We start from the raw sequence: 14703 nt of genomic DNA, 5'->3' as shown, positions 1-14703 counted from the left end.
TGTTAATTAGTTGCCTATAGAAATGATTTTCCAAATTTCTGTGTTCAAAGTGTTACATTTAATACTTTAATCTTGTGAAATTATTTATGCAATTGTAATTTCAGTATAAATTGTTTTTGATAATTAGTAAGATGGATTTTTATTATTTATTGATGCAGATGTTTGAACAGCTTGCAGTGTTGGGGAAAGTTACTTTAAAAATAAATCCATTACAATATTGCATTACGCCCTACCCTCTAAAAAATGCTGGGTTGTTTCAACCCAAATTTAGGTCAAATATGGACAAACCCAAGCGTTGGGTTAAATTTTTAAATTACATTTTTAACCCAACGTTTGGGTTTGTCCATATTTGACCCAAAATTGGGTTAAAACAACCCAGCATTTTTTAGAGTGATAATTGCGTCACTTAGAAACTGTTTATGGAAAGTAATGTGTTAGGTTAAGTTTGCGTTGCTGTTTCTCACCTGGGCTGGGCTTGATTGTTTGTTTTTAATAACAAAAAGCCCTTTCACATCAAATGTTCAGATGTGCTGCCGTTCTGGATCGCAGAAAAATAAGAAACTTCAACACAGGTTAATCAAAAAATAAAAACACAAATGTGGATTATTTAAAGTCATTTTTGCTTAGATTGAAGGTCAGCAGCAAAGACATTGGTTGATAAAGTGAGATTAAATACATAAAGTGTATTTGTGCAATGTAACATATTTAATTATTGCATGTTTGTGTAATATTCGGAGTTTGCATTTGATTTGTTTGTTTTTTTCATAATAATAGTTAATAGTTCATTTTTGTGCATGTAAATTCTCACATTTAGTCTAGATGTTCAGAACACATCATGTTCACACACAACGCCTCTGTACTTACGATTCTCTCAACATTTAAAACTGAGACGTTCCCCGTCTTCCAAGGCTGTCTCTAAAAGCCTTTATGTGAAAGAATCGGGACGTTTTTGCCTGGAAATCAAACGGATGTGACGTTTACGCTCTCGAGAGCCTCTCTTCCGTTCAGTGACACGTGAATCGAACGAATGCTTATACAATGTTCACGTTCATGCCGAAAGAGCCGTTCTGGACTGTAATGTCAATGTGTCATGCAAAGAAAAGGGATTCATTGAAACTATAGTCTCACATAGCCAGATCTATATAGTCTATAGTCTCAAATATACTTTATGATCAACCATAACAGTGAAATTTGAATGAGCTCATCTGTGAGGTTATGCATCTAACCGTCGCTCTCAGCAGTTCGTCCGTTAACAGTATATCGCTGCAAAGGTATTTCCAACTTATTTTTACTTCTGAGGGAAGAATGAAAATATCTTCAACATGATTATATCAGGGCATTGAATCACGCTGAGTTATTACGAGCACGAGCTGCAGTTCACTGAATGGCCACCGGTGTCGCTAATAACAAGAGTTTCGGAATTCTACATAAAGCACCTTTAATTCGTGTAATCAAAAGATGTTCAAGAGCACATAACTTTATTTTTCATAAATAATTATGAGAAGGATGCCCTTTTTTCTAATTGAGCACCTGTCCCCCAAAATCTCTGCACTTTACTGATAGTCATCGTCCTTTACACCTGTGCAGAATCAACCATTCCTATAGGCTCAATTCGTATAGATCGGGGATCAAACATTCTAGCAAACTGTATTCCCTGAAAGCACTGTAAGTATACATAAATGCACGTGTTACTTGTCTCTGCCAATTTAACTGGGATGGAAGAAAGTATTAACACTGAAAACAGTATATATACTGTGTTCATGCTTATTTTTAGCAGGTTAAAAAGTCAAAATCTCCAGCCAAATGTTCTTTATTCAATCGTTCTGATTTGATTACCAACACCATGAAGCATCAAAGATGTTAGACGTGATCAACGGTCCTGTTGGAGATGACAGTCCTAAAGACCTGTTTCTACCTTTCCATTGTCATCCTTAATCGATGTTTCTCATCTTGTCTGAAGACTTCTCGGTCTGTGAATGCTTTAACATCTAATTACAGACTACTAAATTATGGTTGTATAGGAGTTAACTTCTGAGCACAGTGTTCCTTTAGATTTCCCCGCAAGGGTATTTTATTTCGGGAGGCAGTCAGCTAAGAAGATTATAAGACCAGTTTTCAATTTATCTCCCACCCCCAGACTCTCCTTATTGACTGACTTCCTTATCACGGTTTACCAGAATCCAGAGAATGACTGGCATCGTCATCCCAATCTGACACTTTGGAAACTGCTGTTTTTTTCGGAGAGTAAATTAGTTCAGGCCTTTTTCAACCCAAAACCTTTTGCTGCGGTGCATTGTTTTAGCTCTATCCAGTTTTGAACTATATGAAAATATACAAAGAGAAGTATTTATTTTTAATCACCCTTCACATTGATGTTTATTTTACAGAGTAATTACATTACAAGTACTGAGGAATTCGCATAAATGCATTGCACTTAATTAAAATCACATGTAACACGGACACTATATGTGTTACCGTCATTTTCGTAGCAGGTTTTTTAATGGCTGATCCCAATAGCATGTGCATGCATGTAATGCTAATTTGCTTCTTTTTTTTTTGCTTTTTTTTTGCTAACTTTGCTTAGATATATTTGACACCATATTAACACAATAATTCAGAACAGAACATGTATGAAGTTTGGTATCTATTGACGAGGCTTGTTGGAAGATTTTGGAACTGACAGAACTACATGCGTCATGGATTTTCATCCATGCTGAAAAATAATCAGCCTGGCTGTATTTATTTGTGACGACTATAAAATGCAGTCAAAGTTGCTCTTGTCTAGCAAATGTGTTTAATAACAGCAGGATGTGCTTTAAAATTGTAACATTTCTTCATGTATTTTAATAAAAAGAAATTGTCTGCGCCATATGCATTCACAGGTTTATTAGAGCAACGCATATGCATGCAACTTCGAGAAGACAATTGCACAATTAAATCGTAATTACAGTGAATGGGCAGTGTCCGTCAATTGATAAAACACACGATCTCTCTCAAACACAGAGCAATGCAAGTTGGTCAAAAAAGAAAAAGAAAGAAAAAAAAACATACAAAGCATATAAAACGCGCTGAGAAGAGAAGGTGGCCATGCAGTGTCTGGGATTTCAGTGGTGGAGATGTTGTGTTCGGGGAGGGTCGACTTTGAGCTGACATTGAGAGTGACGGTGTGTGCTTCATGTAACATCTCTGGACGCTCACGGTAGAGGAGCTGCTCCTGTCTCTGGCTCTTTCCCCTGTCCTTCAGCACCACACAACTGGACAGCACCAGACAACCAGACTCTCACTCACCTTTCCCCTCAGGATAGCTGTTTGGCCACTTGACTTTATGGAAACATTTTGCACTGGTTTGGACAAGTAAAATTCCAAGAGTTGGAATTTGAGAGGAACCCACGGATACGCGCCGCCGCAACCAAACTGGCAGGAAAACTGTTCCGGTGTAAGTAGATCATACGTAACTGCTATAAAACTAGTCATTTTAATGCTTTTGTTTTCATAGACCGGGGAAAATCTGAGTCATTTGAAAGTTGAACATCTAAAACGCACCGTTTTAACACACATCTGCCTGACTTGCATGCTTGTAAAACGCGATGTTTGTGCGCGCATTTCAGACTTGCTTGTGCATGTTAGTCGGATGTATGTTAGTTTTTGTTTGATCAATATTTTAGTCTCACACTCATTTATCCGATTAAAAAGCTGCGAGTTGACAGTTTAGCTCGACTTTTTGAGCCCGCGTTTCAGCGCGAGCGCGCGACGCGTTAGCAAAAGCCCAGAGTTACGCGCGCTTGGAACTTAGAACATTCTAAATTAGAATTTGACGACATTACTCGAACGGTTTGACATAACGTGTGATCTGTCATTTGGATTCGAGGGAAAACGACTTAAAATCCACCGTTTGAATAATTTGAAATCAGAAATACATGCAAATACTTTGCCCTCTAGTAGCCTAACTATTTTGCAAACCACCGCAGATAAGTTTTAGATAACAGAAATGCACATCATAAATTCTTAGTAATGTAAAAAAAATAAAGAAATATGTACAGACGCGCTTTTAATGCCGCGCGCACTAAACTCACATGCACCAATTTGTATTTAATTTAGTATGCTGTTTGCTTCTTATTTAATTTTTTCATCATCTTAATATTATTGTATTAATAAAATGCATGTGACGAACACAATAAAGTGTATATCTAAATGACCCTTTCTCTCAATGGTTTCCAGGTCAGTGTCAAGCTTCATTGGCGTTTTTTGACTCTAATCGTTGGTTAATCGAACCGCGAAGCTGCTGTCTACGTGGACCGGTGCTGAACTCTTCCGTCCGACCGCCAGGACCAAACCCAGAGACATGGCCACGAACGGCACCAAAGCCTCCGATGGACACGTGCTAACAGAGGTCAACGAAGCGCCCACCGCCAATGACAAACCAAAAACTCTGGTGGTTAAAGTTCAGCAGAAAAAGGACATTCCTGACAGAGAAACGTGGCAGGGGAAATTTGACTTTCTTCTGTCATGTGTTGGCTATGCCATTGGACTTGGCAATGTCTGGAGATTTCCTTATCTATGCGGAAAAAACGGAGGAGGTAAAGAAAAAAAAATCCGGGTTGTTTTTACCATGTATTCCCCCCTCGAAACAAACGGAGTAAAAAAAAAAAAAATACAAAAAAATCAGATTTCGAAAACCACTCACAATAACATGTGCGCTGGATATGCGCAATCATTGGAAGCGCAAAGATCCTAAACAGTGGATTTTATAAACGGATGCATATTTTGAATGTGTCTCATTATATTACTCTTCTGTCTGTATAGGGGCGTTCTTGATTCCCTACTTTTTGACCCTCGTATTTGCTGGGATCCCGTTGTTTCTTCTGGAAACGTCTCTCGGTCAGTACACGTCCATCGGGGGTCTCGGAGTGTGGAAACTGGCCCCTATGTTCAAAGGTAATAAACCCTGTTTAGACGCGTGTAAATGACGCTGTATTTCAGTCTGTGTCCTTGCAAAAAATGATCTGAAATATGGTTATTATAGCGCACATGTTTCCATAGGTGTTGGCCTGGCAGCAGCAGTCCTGTCGTTCTGGCTTAACATTTACTACATAGTCATAATTGCATGGGCAATTTACTATCTGTATAACTCATTCACCACAGTAAGTACATGCTGTCAGGTTTCAAAATAGCTCATGATTATGACTAGACTAGCACTGAAATGTCCTGTTTGAAATGTCCTGTTTCAGGAGCTCCCCTGGAAGTCTTGTGAAAACCCTTGGAATACAGAGAAATGTTTCTCAAACTACAGCCAGGCAAACACTATCAACATGACGAGCGCCGTCGTGGAGTTCTGGGAGTAAGGGCTTTTTTTCTTCTTCTGTGAAACGCTTTGGTATTCAAGCAACATGCAAACACTTTCCTTTTGTCCTCGGCCGTGTAAAAGAAGCAGTGTTGTTCCTCAAAAATGCGGCTATTGTGCTATTTTTGGCAAACAACCCTAGTTGAATGTGGTGCATCAGCAATTAGACTTGCTCTGTTTGTGGGTTACGTGGGTTGATAGATATGCATTATATTCTTCTGCATTCTCTAATAATGTTAATTCTCTCTCAGACGGAACATGCATCAGATGACTGATGGTTTGGAGAAGCCGGGAGAGATAAGACTGCCACTGGCAATAACACTGGCCATCGCCTGGGTTCTGGTCTATTTTTGCATCTGGAAGGGCGTAGGCTGGACTGGAAAGGTAAGAACGCCCTTGCACACACAAAAATTCACAATTCACATTTATTCGTATAGCACTTTTCACAATACTCATCTTTTCAAAGCAGCTTTGCAGAAAATGCATGAGTCCACATTACAGTTTTACAGTGATCTGTTATCAGAGATAACTATGTATTTCAGAAATGTGCATATACAAAAAATATATTTTTTGATATAAATATAATTTAAACAATGTAATAATTCAATGCAGAAACAATGAGCTCATTGAAGTAATGAATACTTGTTTGTTAACGTATGATTATGAAATTTAGAAAAATGTCGCATTGGTGCATGTTGATTAAGAGTAAAAAATAAAAAATTAGGCCTGCAATCAAGGCTTTGAGATCAGAATCTCTGCAAATAATGTCATGCTTTACGCAGCTCTCGAAATGCTTTTTCTTTAGATTAGCGTTATCGCACAATATCAAAGCTTTTTCCTCAAGGCTGTTCATGTGTATTTCAGGTGGTATATTTCTCAGCGACATACCCTTATTTCATGCTCTTTATCCTGTTCATCCGTGGAGTGACGCTGCCTGGAGCGAAAGAGGGCATTTTGTTCTACATCACGCCCGAGTTCAGCAAGCTGAAAGAATCCGAGGTGGAGCGCTGTGTAATTATCATACCGTAATAGACGTGTTCTCACAGGCGTATAATCTGCCGATTTCTCTTCTTAGGTGTGGTTGGACGCTGCCACTCAGATCTTCTTCTCTTACGGCCTGGGTTTGGGCTCTCTCATCGCCCTCGGGAGCTACAACACGTTCAACAACAATGTTTACAAGTATGCAGCAATTGTAAGATTTATTAAGGGGCATTCAAAATGGCAACTCTAATTTGATCTGTACAGACACAAGCTTGACAAGTCTTTTTTTCTTTTCTTCTGTGTTTTGTATTTCAAATCAGCCAAGCATTTCTGAAACAGTTTTTGCCTACACAAAATGCTTCCTCAGTGTGATAGATAGATAATATTCTCTTAAAAATAAAGGGTTTGCGCAGTGATGCCATGGAAGAACCCTTTTCGGTTCCTCGAAGAACCTTTCAGTGATCAGTTCTTAAAATAACCTCTTTTTTTTCAATGCAATGGGTTCTTCATGGAACCATCAATGCCAGTAAAGAACCTTTATTTTTGAGAGTGTGGGATAAATGACTAAACGGTTGCTCTTCACGCTTTCGTCTGTTTCTCAGAGATTCTATCATCGTCTGCTGCATCAATTCCTTCACCAGTATGTTCGCTGGGTTCGTCATTTTCTCTATCGTAGGTTTCATGGCTCACATCACACATCGGCCCATAGCAGACGTGGCTGCGTCAGGTAATTATGATGGATTGATCATCAGTTGAGCACTGGATAAAGACCTACTTCTAGAAGTTACACAGTGTTTTGGCATCTGGTGTCCTCTATTAGTCGATGAGCAATTATACGCAGTCTTGCATTTCATGGTAGCACAGGACTGTACAAACAAATGGCACTTTCCATGAGTATGTGCATGATTTTTTATTTATTTGTTTTGCATTAAAGTCACAAACTATTATAAATGAACCTAGCACAGTAACTGGTAACAAAAAAATCATGAATAAGGCCTCAATCTTTACGACTGCATCTAAAAATCAAAATCATACAACGTGCTGAAATTGGTATAATCTGCTGCACTTCATTGCTGTAAAATGTGTTTTTAATGATTAATTAATTGAAATAAGCAAAAAAAAAAGAATGTTCAGATCTGTCCAACCTTTTGCACATCACCCTGTTATATTATTTATTCCCTTTACAATATAAACAAACTCAGTTATGCATTTTGCAGGATCAACCATCAACCCTGCTACCAAAATGACTGTATAAAAAAGAAAATCAGAAACAAATATATTTTCTAAAATGACTTTTATATCATTTTTGTTAATTTATTGTTTAATAGAAAAAATAAGAATCAAAAAATATTGAATGAAACAATATGAAAATACCAAGCGTCAGACATATCAGGGTTTTTAGTAACAGGGCTGCAAATATTACAAACATCATAAAATGGATTGTAAATAAAACGGCTATTTTTAATATTTAGTTTGAGGTTTACAGTTATGATATTTTCTAGCGGTTAAGCATCTCCTTTCAACAAACCTTTGATGAATAAAAATATGCAAAGTGCTGTGCATAAAACTGACCAACATTAAGAGTATAATATTTTGAATATTATATTACTTTTGACATGGCTTGAGTGGCTTTAATAAGTGCATGTCAAAGGAATATCACTAATAAAGTCTTTAATTATAAATCAAACCAGGAACATGCAGGAGATAACAGGAACAATAATCCAGCCTGTAACAGTCCTGTAAATCTGTGCCATCATACGCATGGAAAAGGCATTAAGCGTGTTGTGTTCTCCAGGGCCGGGTCTGGCGTTCCTGGCCTATCCCGAGGCCGTCACACAGTTACCCATCTCGCCTCTCTGGGCCATTCTGTTCTTCTCCATGTTGCTCATGCTTGGCATTGACAGTCAGGTAAAGAACATGCTTCACACAGGCACACTACTGTACATGTGTTTTCAGGCATGCATATATGGCCTATAGCCTTTCATTTCTTCAGCCTAAATCAAAAACTAAGCTAGAGAAGGGAGGTGCTTCATGTGCATGTTCAACTTTCTGACCCTTAAAATCACAGCTGTTGTAACCTAATCGTTCACACACAAAAATGACTTTGTTCATCTTCGCAACACAAATGAAGATCTTTTTGATCATATCTGAGAGATTATCGTCCCTTTATTGACAGTCTACGCAACTACCACTTTCAGGTGGTAAATGCATCATAAAGTATTCCATGTGACTCCAGTGGTTTAACCTCAATTTTATGTGCAAAAAACACAATTTACCACTTTATTTACAAAATATTAATCACAAACATGCAAATCATGAGAGCGATGCATGTTGTGTTGACGCGAGAGATTAATATTTTGTGAACAAAGAACTGATAAGAATGTAAATGTGTACTTGAAATGCAATGTAAGTCGCTTTGGATAAAAGCGTCTGCCAAATGCATAAATGTAAATGTAAAGTGGTAAATTATGGTTGTTGTTTTGTTTCTTGTGCAAACAAATGATAAAACTGAGGTTAAAACACTGGAGTCACATGGATTATTTTAATGATGCATTCATTTACACCCTTACCTAAAGTGGTAGTTGCGTAGACTGTCAATGGAGGAGCAGAAATCTCTCAGATTTCATTGAAAACATCTCCATTTGTGTTTCAAAGATGAACGAAAGTCTTACGGGTTTGGAACCACATGAGGGAGAGTAAATAATGACAGAATATTCATTTTCATTCAACCCTTTAATGTGAAGCATGATATTCTGAATTCAGACATGACCAAATCAAGCACATGTTTTCAATCTCCATATATCTTGTGTTGTGTGTAGTTCTGTACGGTGGAGGGATTCATCACGGCTCTTGTGGACGAGTTTCCCCGTTTGTTAAGAGGAAGACGAGAGATCTTCATCGCTGTCGTCTGCCTGGTGTCGTATCTGATCGGCCTGTCGAACATCACACAGGTAAACGCACACATCTCATCTTTAGACCGGTTTCACACCGCCCTCTGAAAAGAGCTGGAGGCTGATTGTATTCTAAAGCGTGTAACGGGATATATGGTAAAAATACATAAGAAGGGCAGGATAAGAGCTCTTGAAGTTGCATTAATGGGACAGAAGCATTTGAGTGTTTTCTGCTGGGATATGTGATGAATCTGAAGTGTTCAGCCACTATATAACCGCAAACTGTTATATAAACCAAGCCAGTGAAGACTTGGACACTGCAGAACAAATCTAGGAATTATTATTATTCAGTAAAGAAATACAGCTGTGACTTAAACTTTAGGGTAAGATTAGATATGTACAGGAAAATAATGGAATAAGGCTTTTTGGGTTTGTCTTTTAAAGTCAGCATAAAGTAATGATTGTATTATGATTGGACAATGCACTTAAACTATGATCCAGTCCATTTCTATTGGGTTTTCCCTGAACTGGCAGCTTAACTTAGAAATGCTTCACATTACAGAAGTAAAACGGGTTGTTAACATGTTGACGTTCATAAAGAACACAAGTGCATGTGGTAATACAGCAACTCATACATGTCAGGCCAGTCATGTGACTCAACAGAGCAGAGGAGAGAACGCTTGTTTTGCTGATTGTCATCGCTGTTGAAACATGTTGAAACCCGCTAACGCTGCTAGCTAGATGAGAGCGGCTTTCTAAACCAATCTAATCCGCACGGCTTGCTAACCATGGCGATTCTTCTCTCCACAGGGTGGTCTCTACGTGTTCAAACTCTTTGACTACTATTCTGCCAGTGGAATGTGTTTGCTGTTCCTGGTCTTCTTTGAATGCGTCTCCATATCCTGGTTCTATGGTAAATATGCCAGAAAATTATAATAAGTCGATGCATTTCCTTTTTTCCAAGCCGATATTACATTGTTGAGAAGTTGATATGCATTTTAAAATATCTTTGTGAAAATGACGTCATTTATGAAGTGAACGCATCTGAAATATGTTAATCTGTTTATCACACCACAGTGAGTCATTGAAATCAAAGAATGCTTTGCTTATAGGTTTTTGTAATTATTAATTCATTTGCTTTTTATTCTTCACATCCAGACACAACACACAACGCATGCTAATTATTATCACAGATAATATAATTCATGCTAATCTCGGTGCCAGACTCATTTCCACAGTCAGTTGATTTGAATGAATATGAACCTGTAGAATCTTAATTGTTGTGCATGGCAGGCTTGATTATGCAAACTACAGCACCGTTCTATATTTGCATTTATGAAGCGAGGCGCAGACCTCCAGTAATCCTCCACAAACTGCTCATGCATTGAAACTAGGACTGGCCATTTTTCACAAATATTGCATTCAAATATACAAGCTCATCAAAATATTCGTTTATTTAAATGACGTTTAACTAGAAAGATGTTATTTCTTTGTTCATCAAGTTTCTTGATGAACAAGTTTGCGATTAGCCAATATACACAACAAGCTTGCATTATATCTTAAGGTTTTATTTTAGTTGAAAACATAAAGAACAAAAGCATTTGAGCTCTGCGCGAACGTTTTAATCATTTGTAAGAACATTTTCAAGCATTAAGTAATTCCAAACTTCACGAAAACATTGTGAGATCAAATACAATCCTCTTGTTAAACACACTCCACAGCGCCACCTAGTGCAGTCAGGTATAACTGCGAGTTTTAGTGCTGGGGATTTATCACGGATTTACGACCAGCAAAGCAACTTTATTCTTCGAATAATAATGACTAGGTGGTGTAACTATATATCGTGTCACAATATATCGCAATACAGAAATGGAACAATATGTATTGTTGATATTGTCAATATGTGTTGTGTATAGATCACCCAAAATGAAAATTACTGTATGAGAAAATTCAAGTTTACAGAGTTTTAGTGTCAGTACTACATTAAACTACTATATAATGTTGAATATAATGTATGATAATGCAATGTGGGAATATGTGTGTGTCCTGATAATGCCAGATGTCTGATGTTCCCAGTAAAAGTGTCCTACATTATTATAAATATATCTAGTCAGTGACAGTGAAAGCATATTCATCTACAATAATTCAGTATTTTCAGCTTCAGAATCATGAATATTGTTATTCTGGTGTCTCTATTGTACTGTGCTTTGGGTTTCAGCACCAAGTCCAAGACTATTCATTTACACACTCAATGAAATACCAAATTTACCATTTTAATCAACAGTTTATTTTTTGTTAACCTTTCATCATATGTCTTGGAGTATCACAATAATATCGTATCATGAGTTCAGTATCGTGAGTTCAGTATCGTGAGTTCAGTATCGTGAGTTCAGTATCGTGACATGAGGGAATCGTTACAGATCGAATATTCGTGCACACCCCGATTGTAACCGTGTAACTCGCCTCTTAATTCTTGTTTTGTGCCTGTTGCAGGTGTCAATAAATTCTACGGCAATATTGAGGAGATGATTGGCTACCAGCCCTGCATTTGGTGGAAGCTGTGCTGGGTCGTTTTCACTCCTTTGATTGTGGGGGTAAGTTGATTCACCGAGTCTTTGAGCACTGGAAGCATCTTCGAGATGCACACACAGACTGATGTGTGTTCCTCCTGTCGTAGGGTGTGTTCATCTTCAGCGCCGTCCAGATGGTCCCGCTTAAACTGAACAATTACGTGTTCCCGAAGTGGGGGCAAGGCGTGGGCTGGTGCATGGCCCTGTCATCCATGGTTCTGATCCCGGGATACATGGGCTACATGTTCCTCACCCTGAAGGGCTCATATAAAGAGGTATCGCTGCCGTCTGCATGTCCTCGCAGCCACAGGTGCAAGTGTCAGGGAACATGAAAGTCTCTCCACTGACGACAGTGGGGGAATTGATTCGGATCGCATGCATTATTAATGCAGATGTTCCAGCATGGGGCGAAGCATGCACTGTTTCTATTTCGTGGCTATTGGATTCATTTTAATTGCATCAATTAGTCTTCACTTCTTGCCATTTGAGCGTGCAATCAACGGCCTGGACTGATTGTAGAAATGAGAGATTTTGCTGAAGGTGTTTCTCACTACCTCAGGTTTCCGAGACTGGTGATTGGGAATAAAGAGCACCAATCTCAGGTCACTGTGGTTGTAGCTTGTGACAATCCTGACACATTATTTTAGATTTGGCTTCAATTACATCCTAATTGCACCAATCAAGGTCATGATTTCTGCTTTCACTCTTGCATTAGTACGTTCTTTACTGTAGAATCTAAAAAATCCTGGGTTGATTCAAATATGGACAAACCCAGCCGTTGGTTTAAAATGTTTTATTTAAAATTCGGCAATACTTGGTCCACTAATACTAACACTTTATTTTCTCTTTACTTTCACTTCTATTCTATATCTATTAAAATAAAGTAAAAAATAAAAAACTGCATTAGATTAAACTGGGAAGGGTCACAGCACTTGCATATCGTTGTCCTATTATTAGTTTAACTGGTTCTATTGCTCTCCTCATTTGTAAGTCGCTTTGGATAAAAGCGTCCGCTAAATGATTAAATGTAAACCAATGGTTGGGTTTGTCCATATTTGCCCCAACCATGGGTTCAAACATCCCAGCATTTTTAGTGTAGTTGTAATTTTATTCATCAAAACACAAGTTTAAACAGCATTTACATTTTTCATTATAACTGGATAAATTAAATAAAAAATGTAAATTAAAATAAATGCATAAAAAAAAATATTACAGCATAGGCTACCTGTCTATATACTCTCAATGTCCATCAATCCCACGAAGGATTTTAGAGTGTGGTTAGTCTTTCCCGAAACGGCAGCTGACGACTTTCCTTCCCGTTTGCAGCGCCTTCGGATAATGATTCAGCCCACATCGGCGGTCCGGACTCAAGAGAACGGACCCGAACAACAACCGGAAAACCCCATCCCAGCCAACGACGAGGCCTACATCTAACCACCGTCCTCCCGCTCCACCCGAATTATCAAAGGTCAGCGTTCAGAGAGAGAATTAAAGAGTCGATCACAACCAAGGACTTCCACGTCTAAAGTATATTCACCTACCTCCGAGGGAAAACCAACCTGATTACAGTTTGACTTCTTTTGGTACATATATATATATATATACGTATGGTCTAAAAAAAATCTATCCAGCAATGTTCTATGGTTAATCTGTATTTCATATGCAAGATATTAGTCTTTCTAAAAACAAAAAAACAAAGGGTCACAGTGTAAGCACAGGATTTAAATGATAATTCAAGATTTGGCGTCCCAATGTAATTCCAACAGCGCAGTGTTAATTTGATATTACATGTAATTAATGTATTAAAATGCAGTTGTAGGTTAGAATCGAATTGTATCTGATTGTATCTGAAAAAAATAAAATCTATATATATATATACTATATCTATATAGCTATATAAAAGCAGAGAGTAAGAAAATGGGAGTGTGCAACGGGCCGAGACTGAACCTTGGGCGTCAAGGTTAAATAGCCAGAATACACTTTTCAAGACTCTAGAGTTTCAAACAAGCCCTTTCTCCCGTTTAGCCCTCGGGCCAAACCCTGAAAAGCACAAGACCAGTATGGATTTGGGTTTACAAACGCCCCGGGCCGTCATGCATTACCAGCCGCGGGGGCAAATTGACGTCAAAAAAGACTGTTACGATTTTTTTTCATTTCTTTTCTAAGACAAAAAAATAACTTTGTATGTGTTTTTTAGAATCATTTTAGTACATGTTTTCTATGTAAGAGTAAGAAGGACCAAATTCATGTTTATGCTACTGACAGATCTGAAAAACTGTTTTGCGTCGCGCCGTATCACTGCACAGGGTCCGAAAAATCGTTTTTTTTGGGGCAGACGTACCCCGCCAAACCACTGTTAATCCTGCTCACCACATTTGCGTGCCACTCCTCAGGAAAAATGGCGAAAGTGACCAAAATTTGCTCTCCTGGATCGAAAACGATTATAGCTGTGAGCAGCCTTCAGCGAATAATCAGTCCTGAGCAGAAGCTATAGTCTGTTGCCATGGTTTCTAGGGTCATTTTTGTTGAAAACCAGCACTATGTGTCAAAAACAGACAAAGCCGTCGTTCCAATGAGGAAAATGTGAAGGAAAATTATGTTCTTTTTAAATCTACAGACTAGTTGGGCAATAAATCATTTACATTGAATAATATAAAGGCATATAAGTGTGTGTGTGTGTGCGTGTGTGTGTGTGTGCATGTGAGAGACAGAGAGAAGCGAGTGTTTTATTTCCACTGTTTTATTTTGAAATGCCACTGGTGAAAAGCACAAAGCTTTAAGTTCACAAGCCACAAAGGTCTCCGAAACTGAGCACTGTTAGTCTGCTTCTACGGCAGCTACACGTGACAGACATCTGGATTAATTAGTCGATTTATTCTCTGCAAGACGTCTGATGAAAATGTGCAATCAATAAGAGTTT

The 14703-nt window shown here is 38.2% G+C and overlaps 1 protein-coding gene across 1 annotated transcript; it reads left to right on the top strand.

The window, feature by feature from the left end:
- The first annotated feature begins 3087 nt into the window (after window positions 1–3087).
- On the top strand, window positions 3088–13633 carry slc6a1b (solute carrier family 6 member 1b). The gene is made up of 15 exons (XM_084394387.1): window positions 3088–3436; window positions 4219–4577; window positions 4804–4935; window positions 5041–5141; window positions 5229–5338; window positions 5593–5725; window positions 6206–6340; window positions 6417–6520; window positions 6925–7049; window positions 8118–8230; window positions 9142–9273; window positions 10024–10126; window positions 11707–11807; window positions 11891–12058; window positions 13110–13633. Exons 2-15 carry the CDS (start codon window positions 4343–4345, stop codon window positions 13215–13217), a joined length of 1800 nt encoding a protein of 599 aa, XP_084250513.1. The 5' UTR covers window positions 3088–3436; window positions 4219–4342; the 3' UTR covers window positions 13218–13633.
- Window positions 13634–14703: the final 1070 nt, after the last annotated feature.

Source organism: Rutilus rutilus, assembly GCF_951802725.1.
Source record: "Rutilus rutilus genome assembly, chromosome: 22".
In the NCBI taxonomy this organism is placed as follows: Eukaryota; Metazoa; Chordata; class Actinopteri; order Cypriniformes; family Leuciscidae; genus Rutilus; species Rutilus rutilus.
This window is presented reverse-complemented; position numbering and strand designations above follow the sequence as displayed.

Coding starts and splice junctions, on each gene's coding strand:
- slc6a1b (XM_084394387.1), top strand. CDS start 4,343: ATGGCCACGAACGGCACCAAAGCCTCCGATGGACACGTGCTAACAGAG. Junction 4,578..4,803: donor ATGCGGAAAAAACGGAGGAG/GTAAAGAAAAAA, acceptor CTGTCTGTATAG/GGGCGTTCTTGATTCCCTAC. Junction 12,059..13,109: donor TGAAGGGCTCATATAAAGAG/GTATCGCTGCCG, acceptor TCCCGTTTGCAG/CGCCTTCGGATAATGATTCA.